This window comes from Oncorhynchus gorbuscha, linkage group LG18 (assembly GCF_021184085.1).
Source record: "Oncorhynchus gorbuscha isolate QuinsamMale2020 ecotype Even-year linkage group LG18, OgorEven_v1.0, whole genome shotgun sequence".
Lineage (NCBI taxonomy): Eukaryota > Metazoa > Chordata > Actinopteri > Salmoniformes > Salmonidae > Oncorhynchus > Oncorhynchus gorbuscha.
In genome coordinates, this window is record NC_060190.1 from 77,236,886 (window position 1) to 77,259,465 (window position 22,580).

Below are 22,580 nucleotides of genomic sequence, written 5' to 3' on the forward strand. Positions count from 1 at the left end.
TACACTCTAACCACTAGGCTACCTGCCTCTACACTCTAACCACTAGGCTACCTGCCACTACACTCTAACCACTAGGCTACCCTGCCGCCCCTACACTGTAACCACTAGGCTACCTGCCTCTACACTCTAACCACTAGGCTACCCTGCCACCTCTACACTCTAACCACTAGGCTACCCTGCCGCCTCTACACTCTAACCACTAGGCTACCCTGCCGCCTCTACACTCTAACCACTATTACCCTGCCACCTCTACACTCTAACCACTAGGTTACCCTGCCTCTACACTCTAACCTCTAGGCTACCCTGCCTCCTCTACACTCTAACCACTAGGTTACCCTGCCGCCACTATGAAGATACCGGAAAGCGGTTGCTTGTGATCAAACCAACATTCTGTAGCTACAATTGGCCCGAGGACACCATGTATTACTTTCTATTCTATAGTAAACCTTCTCTAAATCAAACTAATTTGCCAAGTAATTAACCAGTTTTGTTGTTGTTTTTGTTTATCATTTTCCTTGTTTGGGCATAAAAGGCTAAAAACACCAGGAAACATGAGAGGGGGGGGGGGGGAAACAATTGAATCCCTTTTAGAATAAGGCTGTAATGTAACAAAATGTGGTAAAGGTCAAGGGGTCTGAATACTTTCTGAATTTACTTTATGCATGGGAATACTTGAATAGATTTTCAAAAATTAAAATCACTTGGAGCTGATTTCCTGGTGTTTTTAGCCTTTTATGCCCAAACAAGGAAAATGATAAACAAAAACAACAACAAAACTGGTTAATTACTTGGCAAATTAGTTTGATTTAGAGAAGGTTTACTATAGAATAGAAAGTAATACATGGTGTCCTCGGGCCAATTGTAGCTACAGAATGTTGGTTTGATCACAAGCAACCGCTTTCCGGTATCTTCATAGTGGTGGCAGGGAGCCTAGTGGTTAGAGTGTAGAGGCAGGGTAACCTAGTGGTTAGAGTGTAGAGGCAGGGTAACCTAGTGGTTAGAGTGTAGAGGCAGGGTAGCATAGTGGTTAGAGTGTAGAGGTGACAGGGTAGCCTAGTGGTTAGAGTGTAGAGGCAGGGTAACCTAGTGGTTAGAGTGTAGAGGTGGCAGGGTAGCCTAGTGGTTAGAGTGTAGAGGCAGGGTAACCTAGTGGTTAGAGTGTAGAGGTGGCAGGGTAGCCTAGTGGTTAGAGTGTAGAGGCGGCAGGGTAGCCTAGTGGTTAGAGTGTAGAGGCAGGGTAACCTAGTGGTTAGAGTGTAGAGGCAGGGTAACCTAGTGGTCAGAGTGTAGAGGCAGGGTAACCTAGTGGTTAGAGTGTAGGGGCGGCAGGGTAACCTAGTGGTTAGAGTGTAGAGGCGGCAGGGTAGCCTAGTGGTTAGAGTGTAGGGGCGGCAGGGTAACCTAGTGGTTAGAGTGTAGAGGCAGGGTAACCTAGTGGTTAGAGTGTAGAGGCGGCAGGGTAGCCTAGTGGTTAGAGTGTAGAGGCGGCAGGGTAGCCTAGTGGTTAGAGTGTAGGGGCGGCAGGGTAGCCTAGTGGTTAGAGTGTAGAGGCAGGGTAACCTAGTGGTTAGAGTGTAGAGGCAGGGTAACCTAGTGGTTAGAGTGTAGAGACAGGGTAACCTAATGGTTAGAGTGTAGAGGCAGGGTAACCTAGTGGTTAGAGTGTAGAGGCAGGGTAACCTAGTGGTTAGAGTGTAGAGGCAGGGTAACCTAGTGGTTAGAGTGTAGAGGCAGGGTAACCTAGTGGTTAGAGTGTAGAGGCAGGGTAACCTAGTGGTTAGAGTGTAGAGGAGGCAGGGTAGCCTAGTGGTTAGAGTGTAGAGGGGGCAGGGTAGCCTAGTGGTTAGAGTGTAGAGGCGGCAGGGTAGCCTAGTGGTTAGAGGGTAGAGGAGGCAGGTAGCCTAGTGGTTAGAGGGGAGAGGAGGCAGGTAGCCTAGTGGTTAGAGGGGAGAGGAGGCAGGGTAGCCTAGTGGTTAGAGTGTAGAGGGGGCAGGGTAGCCTAGTGGTTAGAGTGTAGAGGCGGCAGGGTAACCTAGTGGTTAGAGTGTAGAGGAGGCAGGTAGCCTAGTGGTTAGAGTGTAGAGGTGGCAGGGTAGCCTAGTGGTTAGAGTGTAGAGGCGGCAGGGTAGCCTAGTGGTTAGAGGGTAGAGGAGGCAGGGTAGCCTAGTGGTTAGAGGGTAGAGGAGGCAGGGTAACCTAGTGGTTAGAGGGTAGAGGAGGCAGGGTAACCTAGTGGTTAGAGTGTAGAGGCAGGGCTACACTGTAAAATAGATACATTATATGTGATCGTTTCCCAATGTATTTATTAAGGTTTGAAATCATTTTGTTTTTGTCAGTTACTATCTGTTTGGGCTTCCTTGAAGTCAATTTGCAGGCTAATTATGTTCAGGCACCCTTACCATCTGCTCAATAAAAAAAAATCTACAAGTGGCTGATAATGTAGTTGGGGACCCTGTAATAAAAGTAAAGAAAGTAGTCTTAAATGTATATCTGCTGACACAGACAGCGCGGTAAAGAGCAGTGTGTCTCTGTTCTATTCTAGATGTTTCCATCTGAACTGTTCTGATGTGACCGTAAAGGTAAGGTCCCGTAATGTACAGAGTTCTAATCCAATCGAATGGCGCCAACTGGACGACGTCCCCAGAATGAAGAGCACCTGTCCAATCAGAGAAAAGTGCGTCGCGTTGCACAAGAACGAACCAATCGCGTTCTCGAGACTCTGAAAATGAGAGCCAATTGGAAGCCTTCGTAGGTTGACGTGTTCATCAGGAAGCGTTGGCAGAATCGGGACATTGCGTGCTCACATTACCGGTTTCAACTCTCGCTGCTCATGTGTAGCTGGTATATATGTTTTTATCGCTAGACAGGTAGTTTTGTATCGTAACGTTTAGCTAGGTACATCTAGCTAAACTAGATTAAGTGAGTTATTAATTGTAAAATGTTGTGTTTGACTAGTTTATCGGTCGCCCTCGCAGCGCTGACTCTGGTACCGAGCATTAGCGACGCTTTGAAAGATGGGGATTGTGAAGGTGGGTTGGTTTGTCTCATATTTATGTCACTTTGGATATAACTAGCTAGTTAGTTGTTAAGTTTTAAGGCAATCTACAATTCTATGCTGTGTCATTGGCATGGATTATTCGCCAAATAGCCTAGACGTTGGCTATGATTCAATGCGTTGAAATGTCTTTCAATGTGCTCCTAATTTTATGTTTGTTTGCACAGAAGTATTGTAGCTGGCTGTGTCTCGCTAACTAGTACCTGTTAATTGCTCTGTAGGACCTTGCCTTGTGCCCCAGCCAGGTCAGATATTGCCTGTGGTTTCTGTTGGTGAGGCAATATGCTCCCATGTCAAGTTATTGTTTCTCTGTTAGATGGGATAGCTGATACTTGACTGTCTATTGTTCAGCTTTGTCCAGGGCAGTGGTTCCCAAACGTTTTATAGTCCCGTACCCCTTCAAACATTCAACCTCCAGCTGTACCCCCTCTAGCACCAGGGTCAGCTGTAGCACCAGGGTCAGCCCCTCTAGCACCAGGGTCAGCTGTACCCCCTCTAGCACCAGGGTCAGCTGTACCCCCCTCTAGGGCACCAGGGTCAGCTGTACCCCTCTAGCACCAGGGTCAGCTGTACCCCCTCTAGCACCAGGGTCAGCTGTACCCCCTCTAGCACCAGGGTCAGCTGTACCCCTCTAGCACCAGGGTCAGCTGTACCCCCTCTAGCACCAGGGGCAGCTGTTACCCCCTCTAGCACCAGGGTCAGCTGTACCCCTCTAGCACCAGGGTCAGCTGTACCCCTCTAGCACCAGCACCAGGGTCAGCTGTATCCCCTCTAGCACCAGGGTCAGCTGTACCCCCTCTAGCACCAGGGTCAGCTGTACCCCCTCTAGCACCAGGGTCAGCTGTACCCCCTCTAGCACCAGGGTCAGCCGTACCCCCTCTAGCACCAGGGTCAGCCGTACCCCCTCTAGCACCAGGGTCAGCGCTCAAATGTTTGTTTTTTTGCCATCATTGTAAGGCTGCCACACACACACTATACTATACATTTATTAAACATAAGAATGAGTGAGTTTGTGTCACTACCCGGCTCGTGGGAAGTGACAGCTCTTATAGGACCAGGGCATAATTAATAATCAATCATTTAGCTCTTTATTTAACCATCTTACATATAAAACCTTATTTGTATATTGAAAATTCACCACAGGTTAATGAGAAGGATGTGCTTGAAAGGATGCACATAACTCTGCAATGTTGGGTTGTATTGGAGAGTCTGTCCTAAATCATTTTCTACACACAGTCTGTGCCTGTATTTAGTTTTCATGCTAGTGAGAGCCGAGAATCCACTCTCACATAGGTACATGGTTGCAAAGGGCATCAGTGTCTCAACAGCGCGATTTGCCAAGGCAGGATACTCTGAGTGCAGCCCAATCCAGAAATCTGGTGGTGGCTTGTGATTTTCACAGAACCGCTTGTTGCAATTTCAATGAGGCTCTCTTGTTCAGATATCGGTAAGTGGACTGGAGGCAGGGCAGGAAAGGATAATGAATCTAGTTGTTTGTGTCGTCCGTTTCGGGAAAGTACCTGCGTAATTGCGCACATAACCCACTCAGTTGCTTTGCTATATCACATTTGACATTGTCTGTAAGCTTGAGTTCATTTGAATCATACAATGGTGGAAAGACCTGTGTGTTGTCCCAGTTAAAGCAGACAGAGAAGAGCTCCAACTTCTTAGCCTCAATGTTATATTAGTAACGTATATAGAAAGGAATGCATTGCAAAGTCATGCCATCTTTGTACACTCCTAACATCCTAATGTAATAATGGTCATTCCTTGTTTTGCGTTGTTTCCTCCCCTTTTTCAGTGTGTGTGAGCTTCCTGGGAAGGTTTTATCAGTCATTGCAAGACAACAACGTTAAATTCACCAGTGCAGACATCGAGAAGGCCCTCGTCCACACCTGCAAAGACGCCAAGGGCAAGGAAAACCGCTTTGTAAGTGATTTTTAGGCTAATGTTTTCGGCTAATGTTTTCGTTTAATGTAAGTCTAGTCGATAAGTAGTTACGTTGTGTCCTATCCAGATTATCCACTGAGTTTGTTGATTTAATTGCTGTTATTTTTCGTCCTTCTGTACCCTTAGTGTTACTACATTGGTGGAACCAATGACGCTGCCACCAAAATCCTCAACGAGATCTCCAAGCCCCTGAGCTACCACGCACCGGTGGACAAGATCTGTGAGAAACTAAAGAAGAAGGACAGTCAGATCTGTGAACTGAAATACGGTAAGGAAACAAATGTAGGACCCATCTCAGATGACTTGGTATGCAGTTATTTGTAAGTTAAATCAATACTATAGTACCGAGCCACACTTTTTTATTTTTTACCTTAATTTAACCAGGCAAGTCAGTTAACCTCTTGGTCCTACCAAGCGTCTTATAACGTAACGTCATTTTTTTTAAATAAAAAAGTCGACGATAAACTTTCACAAAACACTTAGAAATACTTTTGTAATGCAACTTTGGGTATTATTAAACGTTAATAAGCGATCAAATTGATCACGAGGCGAAGTATATTCTTTAGCTGTCCGTCTGGAAAAAATGTCAGTGTAATTCTCAACCAAAATATCCAGTCGGAGACCGGAGGAAATGCGTTGCCTTGCGTCTGTTTGACCAATAAACAAATCCTAGGCAAATGACAAGACTGTTGACAACGTGTGGAAGCTGTAGGTATTGCAACCTCAGCCCCATTAAATGTGGTTCACCTTTATCAATGGGTTCAAGTCGCGCATGGATATATATTTCCATTTTCAGTGATCAGATTTTCCTGCGCTTTTCGATGAAACGCACGTTCTGTTATAGTCACAGCCGTGATTTAACCAGTTTTATAAACGTCTGAGTTTTCTATCCACACATACTAATCATATGCATATACTATATTACCGGCATGAGTAGCAGGGCGCTGAAATGTTGTGCGATTTTTAACAGAATGTTTGAAAAAGTAGGGGGTAGGATTAACAGGTTAAACAACAAATTCTTATTTTCAATGATGGCCTAGGAAACAGTGGGTTAAACTGCCTGTTTAGGGGCAGAACGACAGATTTATACCTTGTCAGCTCGGGGATTTGAACTTGCAACCTTCCGGCTACGAGTCCAATGCTCTAACCACTAGGCTACCCTGCCGCCTCTACACTCTAACCACTAGGCTACCCTGCCGCCTCTACACTCTAACCACTAGGCTACCCTGCCTCCCCTTAAGTTGTTTAACATAAGGATGTAGAAGATCCTCTGTATGGTACACAGTACCACACAGTCTATGTTAGCATCCCTCAATTCCATGTCTCTCTGACAGCTAAACTTAAGTCTCAATTTCTCTTCTTTTTTTTTTTGTCCCTTATTTGTTCCCATAGTTTATCACGTGGGACTCATCACGGTGCTCATAGTAAATACTTGTCACAATACCATTACTGACTACACCGGTCACGTCAGAAATCAAATGTACTCATAAAGCCCTTCAGCTGATATCTCAAAGTGCTGTACAGAAACCCAGCCTAAAACTCCCAAACAGCAAGCAATGCAGGTGTAGAAGCGCGGTGACTAGGAAAACAACTCCCTAGAAAGGCCAAAACCTAGGAAGAAACCTAGAGAGGAACCAGGCTATGTGGGGTGGCCAGTCCTCTTCTGGCTGTGCCGGGTGGAGATTATAACAGAACATGGCCAAGATGTTCAAATGTTCATAAATGACCAGCATGGTCTAATAATAATCACAGTGGTTGTTGAGGGTGCAACGGGTCAGCACCTCTGGAGTAAATGTCAGTTGGCTTTTCATAGCCGATCATTCAGAGTATCTCTACCGCTCCTGCTGTCTCTAGAGAGTTGAAAACAGCAGGTTTGGGACAGGTAGCACGTCCCGTGAACAGGTCAGGGTTCCATAGCCGCAGGCAGAACAGTTGAAACTGGAGCAGCATTACTACAACGACTGCATGATCTAAAAATATATTAATGTATACATGCATGTTATTCAGTCATTGCACGAACACAGCATCAGAGAGTGTCTGCGTGGCCAGGCGCTAAAATAGAATCATATATTTATTTTACCTTTTATTTAACTAGGCAAGTCAGTTAAGAACAAATTCTTATTTTCAATGACTGCCTAGGAACAGTGGGTTAACTGCATGTTCAGGGGCAGAACGACAGTTGGCTTGTCAGCTCGGGGGTTTGAACTTGCAACTTTCCGGTTACTAGTCCAACGCTCTAACCACTAGGTTACGCTTCCGCCCCGGGACGCTCAATGTGACCCTCAACGCGCTGCCAGTCTGACCTCTCCCATCTCCTCATTGGTTTTTAGGAGCATATAAACACGTGATTGAAAGATGAAGTGATGTCCACACAGTCGTTGTAGTAATGCACCGTAAAGTTGGTTACCAACTGCCATATAAAGTCCAAAAAAAAAAAAAAGAAGCCTGAGGAAGGAAAAAGATAACGAGAAAGGAATTCGGTTGTCCCATTTCATCTGTGGATTAATTGTCGGAGTAGAGGACCTTGTGCATTTCAGGTAAAATAACAACCCAATGTTTATATCCCAGGACAAATTATCTAGCCACAGCAAACTAGCTAGATAAATTGACATAAATACTTAAATGCTTTTTGACCTGTCCCCAAATTATATAATAATAATATATGCCATTTAGCAGACGCTTTTATCCAAAGCGACTTAGTCATGTGTGCATACATTCTACGTATGGGTGGTCCCGGGAATCGAACCCACTACCCTGGCGTTACAAGCGCCATGCTCTACCAACTGAGCTACAGAAGGACCACAAATTGATATCATTGGTTCAGAGTTTTGATATTTGAACCTGCGTCTCCTGATTCACTTCTGGTGTGGATCAACAAAATCAACGTGTGTGCGATGGCACGCTCGCGTCCAGTTTGGTCAGATTGTTAGATAATGGTTTGTGGATCATGATAAGTCCAAAACATTGTACAATGTCGGCCTGTGGCTATTTCCAACCCCCGTCTGGCATATTACAAGTTATTTACATACACAAACACAGGTGAGGACTGATTTTCCATGTCATCACCATACCTGACTGGGGGGGGGGGGTGTTTACTGTCTATTATTGCCTCACAGTGAAATTTGACCTCTCTTCCTGGAACGTGAAGAGACTCTGCACACTACATTCTACTGTTAATCACACGGCATGGAGTGCAGTCTTGTTTAACTTTTTTAGTGAACAGATTTTGACATCAGCACCTGCTAAGAGACCATTCATACTGGTATGTAACTGGTGTCACTGTGTGAGCTTTCTTGACAGATGCCTATAGCTTCATACCACACACACTTGGTTAACCCTCCTGAACCCCCCCCCCCTGTTCTTAGCCAGTTAGACCACTGAAATACTAGCAGGATCTGTTAAAGATGGAATCTTCACCTTCTCTCCTCTCTGCAGACAAACAGCTGGACCTGAGCACGGTGGATCTGAAGAAGCTGAAGGTGAAGGAATTGAAGAAGATCCTGGAGGTGTGGGGAGAGTCGTGTAAAGGCTGTGCCGAGAAGTCCGACTTCATCCGCAAGATCAATGAACTCATGCCCAAGTATGCCCCCAACGCAGCTAAAGCACAGAGGGAACTGTAACCAGAGGGAGAAGGGGGATTCAGACCTGGGATTGTACTCAGTGTCTCAAAGTAGAAATTCTGATCTAGGATCAGTTTTGCCTTTTTTTTTAAATTACATATTTTTGTTGTTGTTGCTCATAATGAATAAGACCCTGTATCAAGCATCTCGATTTAAGAGGGTTGATTTTAGGATCAGCCCCCCCCCCCCTGTCCGCCATTTTATTATTTGTGATCTAAATGCCAAATCTAATCCTAGATCAGCTCTCCAACTCGTGAGACAGTTTGGTTTGAATACCAAATTGCACCCTAGTCCCTATATAGTGCACTACCTTTGACCAGAGCCCTGTGGGGAGTATGGTACCATTTGGGATGTTACCTCTGTTTATACAGGCCCTGGGGGACGGGGCTTCGGGTGTCCTGAGAGGGTATATTCTTGTGGTGGGTAATGTTCGCTGTGCGGCATATTAACCACCTGTCAGTCTGTACATGAACTTCGTTTTTTTTTGTGTGTTTTTTAATGGATATACTTTTTTTTGTTTTGTTTTTTTGTCTTAATTAATAACGGTATAATCAGATAGAACCGGTGTGGACAAGCTCATATGCATAAGGTCCTAGACAGTGGGTGTAGTAGTAAGACACCTGATTCTACCGACCTACTAATCATCAAATCGAGACATTGATTTGTACCCTCTACAAATAAGCTTGGCCACCCCCTGAAATATATTTTTTAAAGAGAAGATAAAACTATTGAAATGGGCTTTTCGTTCACACAACCTTACATGTTTATTACAAATGTTCTGTACTTTTTCATTAAAATATGAAAACAAGGTGTCAGAAGTCATGGTGTTTTAACAGTCAATGCTGGTGGTATCATCACACATGGTCATAAATATATAGCTTGAGTGTTTTCTACTGAACAAAACATATGAATGGAACCTGTAGTAAAACATCCTAGAAATTATTCATACGCACAAAATGCTTATTTCTTTTAAATTTTGTTCACAAATTTGTTTATACCCCTGTCAGTCAACATTTCTCCATTGCCAAGATAATCCATCCACCTGATAAGTGTGGCATATCAATAAGATGATTAAACAGCATGATTATTACACAGGTGCACCTTGTGCTGGGGACAATAAAAAGCCTTTCAAATGTGCAGTTTTGTCACACAACACAGATGTGTCAAGTTTTGAAGGAGCAGTGCAATTTGCGATGCTGACTGCAGGAATGTCCACCAGAGCTGTTGCCAGAATTTAATGTTAATTTCTCTATCATAAGCCACCTCCATTTTAAAGAATTTGGCACTGTCCAACTGGCCTCAACCACTGACCACGTGTACGCGTTGTGTGGTTGAGCGGTCTGCTAATGTCAGTGTTGTGAGCAGAGTGCCCCATGGTGGCGGTGGGGTTATGGTATGGGCAAGCATAAGCTATGAAGCTATGAACACAATGGCATTTTATTGATGGCAATTTGAATGCACCAAAAAAAAAATACCTTGACTAAATCGTGAGGCCCATTTTTTTTTCAAGGTATCTATGACCAACAGATGCATATCTGTATTCCCAGAAATCCATAGATTAGGACCGAATGAATTTATTTAAACCGACTTAACTTCCTCATGAACTGTAAAATCAATGAAATTGTTGCATATTGCAGTTATATTTTAGTTCAGTATAATTCCAAATGCATGTGAAACATTTTTCTATTTAACATTTGATAATTTCTCATTTCCATAGCAGATATTATACTTGTGCCTTATCTAATTCGTGTCATATATTTCCAAGACTTTGGGTGAGCAGTATCTACTTCCGCATGACGTCCCTGGCCCTGCGGCTACGTCGCCTCAAACCCCTCCCATTGGCGGAACGTATACATTCCTTTTGTCCAAGATGGCGGAGTTGAAACAGGTTCACTGATTCTAAATATGTTTTTAAACGCGTTTATCCTTTTTTAAATTTTTTATATCAAAATACATGCAAAGTCTTTAACGTCGCGAACATTAGTTACAAGTTATTAACGTCCGTTTATGTGTAACGTCTCCCAAAAGTGAGGAATTTGCTTACAGATTGGATTTTTTTTTTCTGCAGACACTGGCTGGCTAGTTAGCAACAACAAAAAGTTTGGGCACCGTTTGAAAATGAAGCGACAGGCCGGGAGGGACTCCAGTCCTAGTAGGACTTTAGCGAAACGAATACGGGAAAGAGAGCGGGACCGGGACGGGTCACGGAGAGAAGACCTGCCGCTCCCACCACTTGCTTTGCTGCTCGCTGAAAGCGGGAGGCAACATGCTCGGAGTAGGAGCAGGGAACGAGAAAAGACACGGCTTCGGGAGGAGCGTGGAGGCACCGGAGATCCCCTCCATCACCGACAACAACACCACGACCTCGATCTCATCGGCCGACCCTCTCTCCGGACGACAGCCGTCCTGCCTAAAGGCCAAGCGGCAGCCGAACTACTGGGCCTCCGGGGGGGAACCGGTGGGACTCTGGAATACAAATCGTTGCTCATTAGCAATCTCGGCTCGGTGCTTGCTGACGAGCACGTTGAAGACGGACTGTTTCACGAGTTTAAAAAGTTTGGGGACGTTAGTGTGAAACTATCTCACACTCCAGAACTAGGCCGAGTCGCCTACATCAATTTCCGGCACCCGGAGGACGCTAAAGAGGCCAGGCATGCCAAAACCAGGCTAGTACTCTATGACCGCCCCCTCAAAGTAGAGCCCATGTACGTCCGGCGGCGCAGCTGCACGCCGCCGGATATGGGCTATGTCCCCATCCATGGCGCCCCATATCCCTCTTATAGACAGAGGTCCCTCTCCCCCTGCCCTGGAGTTAGTAGTATCAGAGATATCCGACCACCAAGACATTACCATGTAGAGGGACTGGGACTGAGCAGAGAGAGGGAGAGGATCTTAGATTACTATGGGATGTTAGACGAGAGGGGACGGCCTTACGGGCTGCCTGTACCTGAGCATGATGACATAAAACCTGAGGACGACGCGAGGGCGTGCAGGAACCTGTTCATCGGCAACCTGGATCACAACGTCACCGAGGGCGAGCTGAGGAGAGGCTTCGATAAGTACGGCATCATTGAGGAAGTTGTAATTAAACGACCTGCGCGAGGTCAGGGTGGAGCCTACGCGTTCCTCAAGTTCCAGAACTTAGACATGGCTCACCGGGCTAAGATAACCATGCAGGGTCGCGTGATTGGCGGGAACCCGGTGAAGATAGGCTACGGTAAGGCCAACCCTACCACCAGACTCTGGGTAGGCGGGCTGGGACCCAGCAATTCCCTGGCAGCCCTGGCCAGAGAGTTTGACCGTTTTGGCAGCATCCGGAACATACACTATGCGAAAGGGGATAGTTTTGCCTACATTCAGTATGAGAGCCTAGATGCCTCTCAGGCTGCATGCACTCAGATGAGAGGGTTCCCTCTAGGAGGCCCAGAGAGGAGGCTGAGGGTGGACTTTGCCAAGGCTGAGGAGCCCCTGCCTCGTAGTTACCCAACAGGATACCAGCCCCCTGTGTCCCAGCCTGCCCACCTGGACCTGCTGAGGCATCGCGACCGTAGCCTGGAGAGAGAGCTACGCTCCCGGGACCACTCGCCACCCTCCCACGCCCTGTTCACCCAGCGGGAGAGAGAGAGAGCTATGCTGGACAGGGGGGACAGAGAGTTCATCTCTCCAACAAATAGCCTTGAGCGCAGGGGGAGTGATGCGTTTGGGGTGTCTCGTGGTGGCCGAGGGGACCGGGCAGCCCGGAGCCGAAGCAGAGAGCGCTGGCTGAAGGAGAGAGACGCAGAGCGGGCTGGGGCGGAGAGACGCAGACACAGGTCCCTTTCCCTTGACGGACCCTCTCAGGAGAAGGAGAGAGGCATGTCCAAGGTGAGAGGAGGAGCAGGGCCAACTTCTCCAGAAGACAGCCCAGACAGAGCCAGGGTCCGGGCCCCAGACTCTACCACCGAGCCCAGGGGACAGAGCCCCGACAGCAGCCGCCACTCCAACGAGGACCGGGCCGGCCAGGACGGCCACGAGACAGCCTCCAGCAGGGACCGACACAAGAAGACTGGCGGGGACAGAGAGAAGGACCGTGACCGCAACCACCGTGCCAGCGACACAAGCCACACCTCAGACACGCTTAATAAAGACCCCAGAACACCCAGTACGCTGTCGGAGTGTGCCACCACCCTCACCAAAGCCTGGCACGGTCACTTCACCCTGAAGAACTCCTGTTTCCCCACTAACATGCACCTGTTAGAGGGAGGCTCCGGGTTCTTCCACTCTGTCATGAAGGACCACCAGGCCAAGGGGAAACTGACCCAGCTGAAGATCGCCCAGCGACTGAGGATGGACAAGACCAGGTTGAACGAGGTCACCAGGAGGATCAAGCATGGTGGCTCCGAGGGCTACACTGTTCTCCTGGCCCTGCAGGGCCCCGTTGACCGCGAGGCCTCTCCACCTGAACCAGGCCTACAGATCAGACTCCTCCGTCACCTGGTCACCTACCTGAGGAACAAAGAGGCTGCAGGAGTGATCAGTCTACCTGTAGGTGGGGCTAAGGAGGGGGGAAAGGGGGGCATGCTGTACGCCTTCCCCCCATGTGACTTCTCCCAGCAGTTCCTCCAGAGTGCACACAGGACTTTGGGCAATCTGGATGAAGAGCACCTGGTGGTTGTTATTGTCAATGACTCTGCCTAACTTAGACAGAAGACACCTCTTTGTGGTGTTGGCTGTCAATGTTATTACACCCACGTTAACAGACAGCTGTCAGTAGGGCTGGGAATTTCCAGGGACCTCATCATACTTAGGTGCCGATACAATATGTATTGTGATTCTCACGATTCTATTAGTATTGTGATTCTATTAGTATTGTGATTCTCACGATTCTATTAGTATTGTGATTCTATTAGTATTGTGATTCTCACGATTCTATTAGTATTGTGATTCTATTAGTATTGTGATTCTCACGATTCTATTAGTATTGTGATTCTCACGATTCTATTAGTATTGTGATTCTATTAGTATTGTGATTCTCACGATTCTATTAGTATTGTGATTCTATTAGTATTGTGATTCTCACGATTCTATTAGTATTGTGATTCTCACGATTCTATTAGTATTGTGATTCTATTAGTATTGTGATTCTCACGATTCTATTAGTATTGTGATTCTATTAGTATTGTGATTCTCACGATTCTATTAGTATTGTGATTCTCACGATTCTATTAGTATTGTGATTCTCACGATTCTATTAGTATTGCGATTCTATTTTTTGTGATTCTATTAGTATTGTGATTCTATTAGTATTGTGATTCTATTTGTATTGTGATTCGATACTGTGATTTCATTGCGATTCAATGTTCCAAACACCACATGTCTGCTGCAGAGGGACAAGAGAGCGAGCCAGGAGAAAATGAGTTTTGATCAGTCTATAAATTAAAAGTGCTCTAAACAAATCGACTCCCAATTTAAAAAGAAGATGGAGAACAACACTATGAAGGAAAAATACTGGGCTTTTTTTGTGCTGCTACAGCCAGCCAACTAGCGCATTCAATAATATTGGGATATTGTCAAACTGATATTGTCTCAACATGTCGTCAAATAATATCCCAATATGTAAATTGTTTTAAACTAAGAGACAACTGGTGTTGGAGACTGTCAGTGTCTTTATAGTGGTGTTGGAGACTGTCAGTGTCTCTATAGTGGTGTTGGAGACTGTCAGTGTCTCTATAGTGGTGTTACAGACTGTCAGTGTCTCTATGGTGGTGTTGGAGACTGTCAGTGTCTCTATAGTGGTGTTGGAGACTGTCAGTGTCTCTATGGGGGTGTTGGAGACTGTCAGTGTCTATAGTGGTGTTACAGACTGTCAGTGTCTCTATGGTGGTGTTGGAGACTGTCAGTGTCTCTATGGGGGTGTTGGAGACTGTCAGTGTCTCTATAGTGGTGTTACAGACTGTCAGTGTCTCTATGGTGGTGTTGGAGACTGTCAGTGTCTCTATAGTGGTGTTACAGACTGTCAGTGTCTCTATGGTGGTGTTGGAGACTGTCAGTGTCTCTATGGTGGTGTTGGAGACTGTCAGTGTCTCTATGGTGGTGTTGGAGACTGTCAGTGTCTCTATGGTGGTGTTGAAGACTGTCAGTGTCTCTATGGTGGTGTTGGAGACTGTCAGTGTCTCTATGGTGGTGTTGGAGACTGTCAGTGTCTCTATAGTGGTGTTGGAGACTGTCAGTGTCTCTATAGTGGTGTTAGAGACTGTCAGTGTCTCTATGGTGGTGTTGGAGACTGTCAGTGTCTCTATAGTGGTGTTGGAGACTGTCAGTGTCTCTATAGTGGTGTTGGAGACTGTCAGTGTCTCTATGGTGGTGTTGGAGACTGTCAGTGTCTCTATGGTGGTGTTGGAGACTGTCAGTGTCTCTATGGTGGTGTTGGAGACTGTCAGTGTCTCTCTGGTGGTGTTATGTCCGCCTTCCAGACTGTCCGTGTCTCTATAGTGGTGCCATGCCCCCCCCCACCACCACCACCACATGGTGTGTCTGTCCGCCTTCCAGACTGTCAGTGTCTCTATGGTGGTGCCATGTCCCCCCCCACCACCACCACATGGTGTGTCTGTCCCCCTCCCAGACTGTCAGTGTCTCTATAGTGGTGCCATGTCCCCCCCCACCACCACCACATGGTGTGCCTGCCCCCCTTCCAGACTGTCAGTGTCTCTATAGTGGTGCCATGTCCCCCCACCACCACCACATGGTGTGCCTGCCCCCCTTCCAGACTGTCTGTGTCTGTATAGGGGCCCACACGGTGAACACACTGAAGCCACCTTAGAGGACATGATAGTTTAGCCCTCTGTCGGTGTCACTACCCCCCCCCCCCCCCCCCCCCAGTGTACAAACGGAGACAGAAGCTGTGTCTCTCCAAGACACATGGGAACGTCTGACTCTTGAGACAGACTTTAGGAGGTCTGGCCGACTCGTAGGACAGACATGATTTTGTATGTACTCTCGTTCATTAGTGAAACACTACTAGTGAGTATGGGAATTTTGTTCATACATACTGTTGTATATATTTATTTTTAAATGGAATTGACCAAGCAGTATATCTACAGGCTACTTCCACAGCGGTAATATAAATCAGGATGGTTTGCATGTTTGACTTATTTCTCTTAGTTTTTTTTTAATTGAACCATTCCTGAAGTTCCGTGTTTGTCTTTGTTGAGAATGGTGTGCTCTAATTGGCTGTTGCATGCAGAATGTTGTTTTTCTACAGATTCTACCCTGCAGCTTGGTGTTGAACTTCCACTGTCGTTTTACTCGCCATTGATTTAAAACTGTTGTTGTTTTTAAATACTGGTTCAGCTCACAGATATTATTTCTTTAATTAGTTCTGTCTTTGATCCCAGTGTGATATTGTGACGTTTGTGACTGGTATGGTTTGGCCTTTTAAGCGTTTTAATACACTATCCACCTGACAATGTACTGAATCAGCCTATAGCCTATTTGCATATGATTTTAACTCTCTAGTGTGATTTGCTGTGAGGCAGAATGGATTGTATCTACCTCTACAATTATTTCAGGAAAATGTTTTTTTTTTTTTTTTTTTTGTTAAAACATTTTTTCAGAAACATACAATGCAAATGAAACCCACTCCCTTGATCGTTGTTGGAGTCAGGTTATTGTTTGTTACAATTTATTATGTCTCCCAGGAGTTTATTTGAGCAGAAAGTGTCACAAAATTAAAACTACAATTTTTTAATTTTACCAGTTGAGGTGATTTTAAATGTTTTTTGTTGTTGTTTGTTTTTTAAATATTTTGACTCAGTTATTCTTATTACTGTGATCTTCAGAGAAAACACCATTGCAAAGCCTGTCTGTTTCAATGATAATTATGGTCATTTTAATGTCAATTTGTAGAAAGAGAGCCATCACCTGAAATAATGGAACAGGAAGTTGAATGGTTTTAAGGAAAATTGTTTTTTCGTTCCAAATGGCACCCTATGCCCTATATAGTGCACTACTTTAGATCAGAGCCCTGTGACACCCTATTCCCTACATAGTACACTACTTTAGACCAGAGCCCTATGGCACCCTATTCCCTACATAGTGCACTACTTTAGACCAGAGCCCTATAGAACCCTATTCCCTATATAGTGCGCTACTTGTTTTGAGTAGAGCCCTGGTCAGAAGTAGTCTACTGTGTAGAGGATTAGGGTGCTATTTTTAGGATGCATACTTTGTCACTACATGACTTGAGACTGGTGTTAGACTACTGCCGTGTGAAGTTTAAACTGGTGTTAGACTCTACTGCCGTGTGAAGTTTAGACTGGTGTTAGACTACTGCCGTGTGAAGTTGCTTTAAACCACCAATAGAGAATGAAAAGTATGGCTTGTTTATTATTCTGTCATGTGTGATGCTAACCAATCACATCACAGTGAGGAGGGGTAGTGGTCTAGGACTGCATCACAGTGAGGAGGGGTAGTGGTCTATAGGACAGCATCAGTCGAATGTGTTTACTTTCTCAAACTCCCATTTTGTTTTCCCTGTTTCAACACGTATGAAAATGAAATTAAACGTTTTATTGCTCTTGTTATAAAAATATATTTTTGTATGTCTTTTTTTTTTGCACTTGATAGGATAGTTAATGTTTTAATTGTTGTTAAAGGCCTAAGAGTTTTTTAAAAAGAGCAAGGTTTGTTCATTAATCTCACAGATTCAAAACTAGTTTTATTAAGTCCTCCCGTCTTTTCTAATGTAACGAGAGTGTGAGTGGTATGAGCGGGAAGACCGTGGCCTTTTTACACAAGTCTGTTTGTGACACTAGGTGGCAGTGTTACCCAGGAAATTGAACGTTGGGTAATTTTACCCAGAGAGCCAATTGATTCCCCACCAGAGAATAAAGTGTCAACTTCACTCTGGGGTTGGTTTTTTTATCTGGTGAAGTTTTAAAACTGGTTTGCTACATTTAACACACACATAATCCAACTAAAGTGCAGATCCAAATTGATTTATTTATAAATTACGTAAGCTGAATACAGCAGAATAGACCTTAGATTGCTGATTTACAAGTCCTTAAAACGACAATGCAGTTTTAGATTTAAAATGTTTATTTAACTAGGCAAATCGGTTAAGAACACATTCTTATTCACAATGACGGCCTAGGAAATTGTGGGTCAACTGGTCTAGGAACAGTGGGTTAACTGGTCTAGGAACAGTGGGTTAACTGGTCTAGGAACAGTGGGTTAACTGCCTTGTTCAGGGGCAGAACAACAGATTTTTTTAGCTTGTCAGCTCGGGGATTCAATCCCACAACCTTTCAGTTACTGGCCCAACGCTCTAACCACTAGGCTACCTGCTGGTTACTGGCCCAACGCTCTAACCACTAGGCTACCTGCTGGTTACTGGCCCAACGCTCTAACCACTAGGCTACCTGCTGGTTACTGGCCCAACGCTCTAACCACTAGGCTACCTGCTGGTTACTGGCCCAACGCTCTAACCACTAGGCTACCTGCTGGTTACTGGCCCAACGCTCTAACCACTAGGCTACCTGCTGGTTACTGGCCCACGCTCTAACCACTAGGATACCTGCTGGTTACTGGCCCAACGCTCTAACCACTAGGCTACCTGCTGGTTACTGGCCCAACGCTCTAACCACTAGGCTACCTGCTGGTTACTGGCCCACGCTCTAACCACTAGGCTACCTGCTGGTTACTGGCCCAACGCTCTAACCACTAGGCTACCTGCTGGTTACTGGCCCAACGCTCTAACCACTAGCCTACCTGCTGGTTACTGGCCCAACGCTCTAACCACTAGGCTACCTGCTGGTTACTGGCCCACGCTCTAACCACTAGGATACCTGCTGGTTACTGGCCCAACGCTCTAACCACTAGGCTACCTGCTGGTTACTGGCCCAACGCTCTAACCACTAGGCTACCTGCTGGTTACTGGCCCACGCTCTAACCACTAGGCTACCTGCTGGTTACTGGCCCAACGCTCTAACCACTAGGCTACCTGCTGGTTACTGGCCCAACGCTCTAACCACTAGGCTACCTGCTGGTTACTGGCCCACGCTCTAACCACTAGGCTACCTGCTGGTTACTGGCCCAACGCTCTAACCACTAGGCTACATGCTGGTTACTGGCCCAACGCTCTAACCACTAGGCTACCTGCTGGTTACTGGCCCAACGCTCTAACCACTAGGCTACCTGCTGGTTACTGGCCCAACGCTCTAACCACTAGGCTACCTGCTGGTTAATGGCCCAACACTCTAACCACTAGGCTACCTGCTGGTTACTGGTCCAATGCTCTCCAACGCTCTAACCACTAGGCTACCTGCTGGTTACTGGCCCAACGTTCTAACCACTAGGCTACCTGCTGGTTACTGGTCCAACGCTCTAACCACTAGGCTACCTGCTGGTTACTAGTCCAACGCTCTAACCACTAGGCTACCTGCTGGTTACTGGTCCAACGCTCTAACCACTAGGCTACCTGCTGGTTACTGGCCCAACGCTCTAACCACCAGGCTACCTGCTGGTTACTGGCCCAACGCTCTAACCACTAGTCTACCTGCTGGTTACTGGCCCAACGCTCTAACCACTAGGCTACCTGCTGGTTACTGGCCCAACGCTCTAACCACTAGGCTACCTGCTGGTTATTGACTACCTGACATGATGACTCCTTGCTGTCCCCAGTCCACCTGGCCATGCTGCTGCTCCAGTTTCAACTGGCCTGGGCCCTAGGACCATGTCCCAGGACTACCTGACATGAGGACTCCTTGCTGTCCCCAGTCCACCTGGCCATGCTCCTGCTCCAGTTTCAACTGTTCTGCCTTACTATTATTCAACCATGCTGGTCATTTATGAACATTTGAACATCTTGGCCACGTTCTGTTATAATCTCCACCCGGCACAGCCGGAAGAGGACTGGCCACCCCACATATGCTCTCTCTAATTCTCTCTTTCTTTCTCTCTCTCGGAGGACCTGAGCCCTAGGACCGTGCCCCAGGACTACCTGACATGATGGCTCCTTGCTGTCCCCAGTCCACCTGACTGTGCTGCTGCTCCAGTTTCAACTGTTCTGCCTTATTATTATTTGACCATGCTGGTCATTTATGAACATTTGAACATCTTGGTCATGTTCTGTTATAATCTCTACCCGGCACAGCCAGAAGAGGACTGGCCACCCCACATAGCCCGGTTCCTCTCTAGGTTTCTTCCTAGGTTTTGGCCTTTCTAGGGAGTTTTTCCTAGCCACCGTGCTTTTACACCTGCATTGTTTGCTGTTTGGGGTTTTAGGCTGGGTTTCTGTACAGCACTTTGAGATATCAGCTGACGTACGAAGGGCTATATAAATAAATTTGATTTGATTTGATTTGATATTGGCCCAACGCTCTAACCACTAGGCTACCTGCTGGTTACTGGTCCAACACTCTAACCACTAGACTACCTGCTGGTTACTGGCCCAACGCTCTATCACTAGGCTACCTGCTGGTTACTGGTCCAACGCTCTAACCACTAGGCTACCTGCTGGTTACTGGTCCAACGCTCTAACCACTAGGCTACCTGCTGGTTACTGGTCCAATGCTCTCCAATGCTCTAACCACTAGGCTACCTGCTGGTTACTGGTCCAACACTCTAACCACTAGACTACCTGCCGATAGAGACCACCAATACTGTGACTTAATTCCCATTATTGTACCTACAGTTTGATGCAACGTTGCTTTATTATTGCCTTGTTGTTTTGATGTGTGGAATCTACTCAATTGCCCTGTTTATACCTGCCGTTAACATGTGTCCTTTGTCCTGATTTTGACTGTTTACACTTGTAAGATCTGATCACGATCAGATCACAATGCGTGTTTTAATTGTCTACACTTGTCGGACAATGTGGGCACAATCTGAATGTGGACAAGATCAGGACAAAGGCTACATGTATAAACAAGGCTTTAGAGGGATCATCTAATGACAGTATAGAACCAGCTATAAACAAGGCTTTAGAGGGATCATTTTAGAACCAGCTATAAACAAGGCTTTAGAGGGATCGTGTAATGACAGTATAGAACCAGCTATAAACAAGGCTTTAGAGGGATCGTGTAATGACAGTATAGAACCAGCTATAAACAAGGCTTTAGAGGGATCGTGTAATGATAATGTGTGCCTATACGATGTGAGTGCGTCCCAATAATATCTCCTTGGAAGTGTGCACTTGTTCACTTTTCTCCACAAATCATTGGAGTGGAGTAGGCATGTGGGAGTTGCCATATTCCAAATATTGTATTTCAAATCCATGAAGGGAGGTGAACAAGTGCACACTTCGGGAGAAAGAAGATTATTGGGTCATGTGGTCGCAAGTACCAGACTTTACTGTGACTGTGGTCCTGATTACATAGATAGTTTTGCAGACAACACACAACGGCTGTGTAAACATTTTAGGCCGGTATTCAATCCGATCGAGAATTTGGACAATGCTAAAAAATCAATTCAGATTGAGCCGACATACAGTTTGCAGAGCTTACCGTGAATGTGGTCTCCACAAATACATTTCTCTCTCTATCACTCTGTCTCTCTCTATCACTGTCTCTATCACTCTCTCTATCACACTGTCTCTCTCTATCACTGTCTCTATCACTCTCTCTATCACACTGTCTCTCTCTATCACTGTCTCTATCACTCTCTATCACACTGTCTCTCTATCACTCTCTCTATCTGTCTCTCTCTATCACTCTCTCTATCACACTGTCTCTCTCTATCACTGTCTCTATCACTGTCTTTCTCTATCACTCTGTCTCTCTCTATCACTCTGTCTCTCTCTATCACCCTGTCTCTATCACTCTGTCTCTCTCATTCTGTCTCTATCACTCAATAATTTTCTCTATCACTCTCTTTATCTTTATCTATCTCTATAATTTTCTCTATCACTCTCTCTTTATCACTCTCTCTATCTATCTCTATAATTTTCTCTATCACTCTCTCTTTATCACTCTCTCTATATATCTCTATAATTTTCTCGATCACTCTCTATCACTCTTTCACAATCTCTTTATCACTATCTGTCACTGTAGTTACTAGCTGATGATTCAGCTGGAATCGACCAGGCAGGCGGGCTCAGCACTGATGGTAAGCAACCGAGCACCGTCCAGGCTTTTAAGAGCCATGCAGGCAGGAAATGGAAAGAAGAGATTGTAAATGATTAATGTGGAATCATGAGGAGCTCCAATGAAATCCATTACAGGGGAAAAATCAATGGGACGTACGGAAGGGAGAAGACACACACACACACACAAACACACACACACACACACACACACACACACACACACACACACACACACACACACACACACACACACACACACACACACACACACACACACACACACACACACACACACACACACACACACACACACACACACATCACTCACTACCCCTCATCTAACTGAGCCCCTCCCAGACTGAGCCCCTCCCTGACTGAGCCCCTCCCTGACTAAGCCCCTCCCTGACTGAGCCCCTCCCAGACTGAGCCCCTCCCTGACTGAGCCCCTCCCTGACTGAGCCCCTCCCTGACTGAGCCCCTCCCTGACTGAGCCCCTCCCTGACTGAGCCCCTCCCTGACTGAGCCCCTCCCAGACTGAGCCCCTCCCAGACTGAGCCCCTCCCAGACTGAGCCCCTCCCTGACTGAGCCCCTCCCTGACTGAGCCCCTCCCAGACTGAGCCCCTCCCTGACTGAGCCCCTCCCTGACTGAGCCCCTCCCAGACTGAGCCCCTCCCTGACTGAGCCCCTCCCTGACTGAGCCCCTCCCAGACTGAGCCCCTCCCTGACTGAGCCCCTCCCTGACTGAGCCCCTCCCAGACTGAGCCCCTCCCTGACTGAGCCCCTCCCTGACTGAGCCCCTCCCTGACTGAGCCCCTCCCTGACTGAGCCCCTCCCTGACTGAGCCCCTCCCAGACTGAGCCCCTCCCTGACTGAGCCCCTCCCAGACTGAGC

General features: G+C 46.4%; 2 protein-coding genes across 2 annotated transcripts; both read left to right on the top strand.

The window, feature by feature from the left end:
- The first annotated feature begins 2,773 nt into the window (after positions 1–2,773).
- On the top strand, positions 2,774–9,435 carry LOC124003367 (mesencephalic astrocyte-derived neurotrophic factor-like). Its single transcript, XM_046311550.1, has 4 exons — positions 2,774–3,029; positions 4,857–4,984; positions 5,132–5,273; positions 8,441–9,435. Exons 1-4 carry the CDS (start codon positions 2,939–2,941, stop codon positions 8,623–8,625), a joined length of 546 nt encoding a protein of 181 aa, XP_046167506.1. The 5' UTR covers positions 2,774–2,938; the 3' UTR covers positions 8,626–9,435.
- A 1,029-nt stretch (positions 9,436–10,464) lies between these two features.
- Positions 10,465–13,487, top strand: LOC124003368 (putative RNA-binding protein 15B). Its single transcript, XM_046311551.1, has one exon. The coding sequence runs from the start codon at positions 10,744–10,746 to the stop codon at positions 13,300–13,302; it is 2,559 nt and encodes an 852-aa protein (XP_046167507.1). The 5' UTR covers positions 10,465–10,743; the 3' UTR covers positions 13,303–13,487.
- Positions 13,488–22,580: the final 9,093 nt, after the last annotated feature.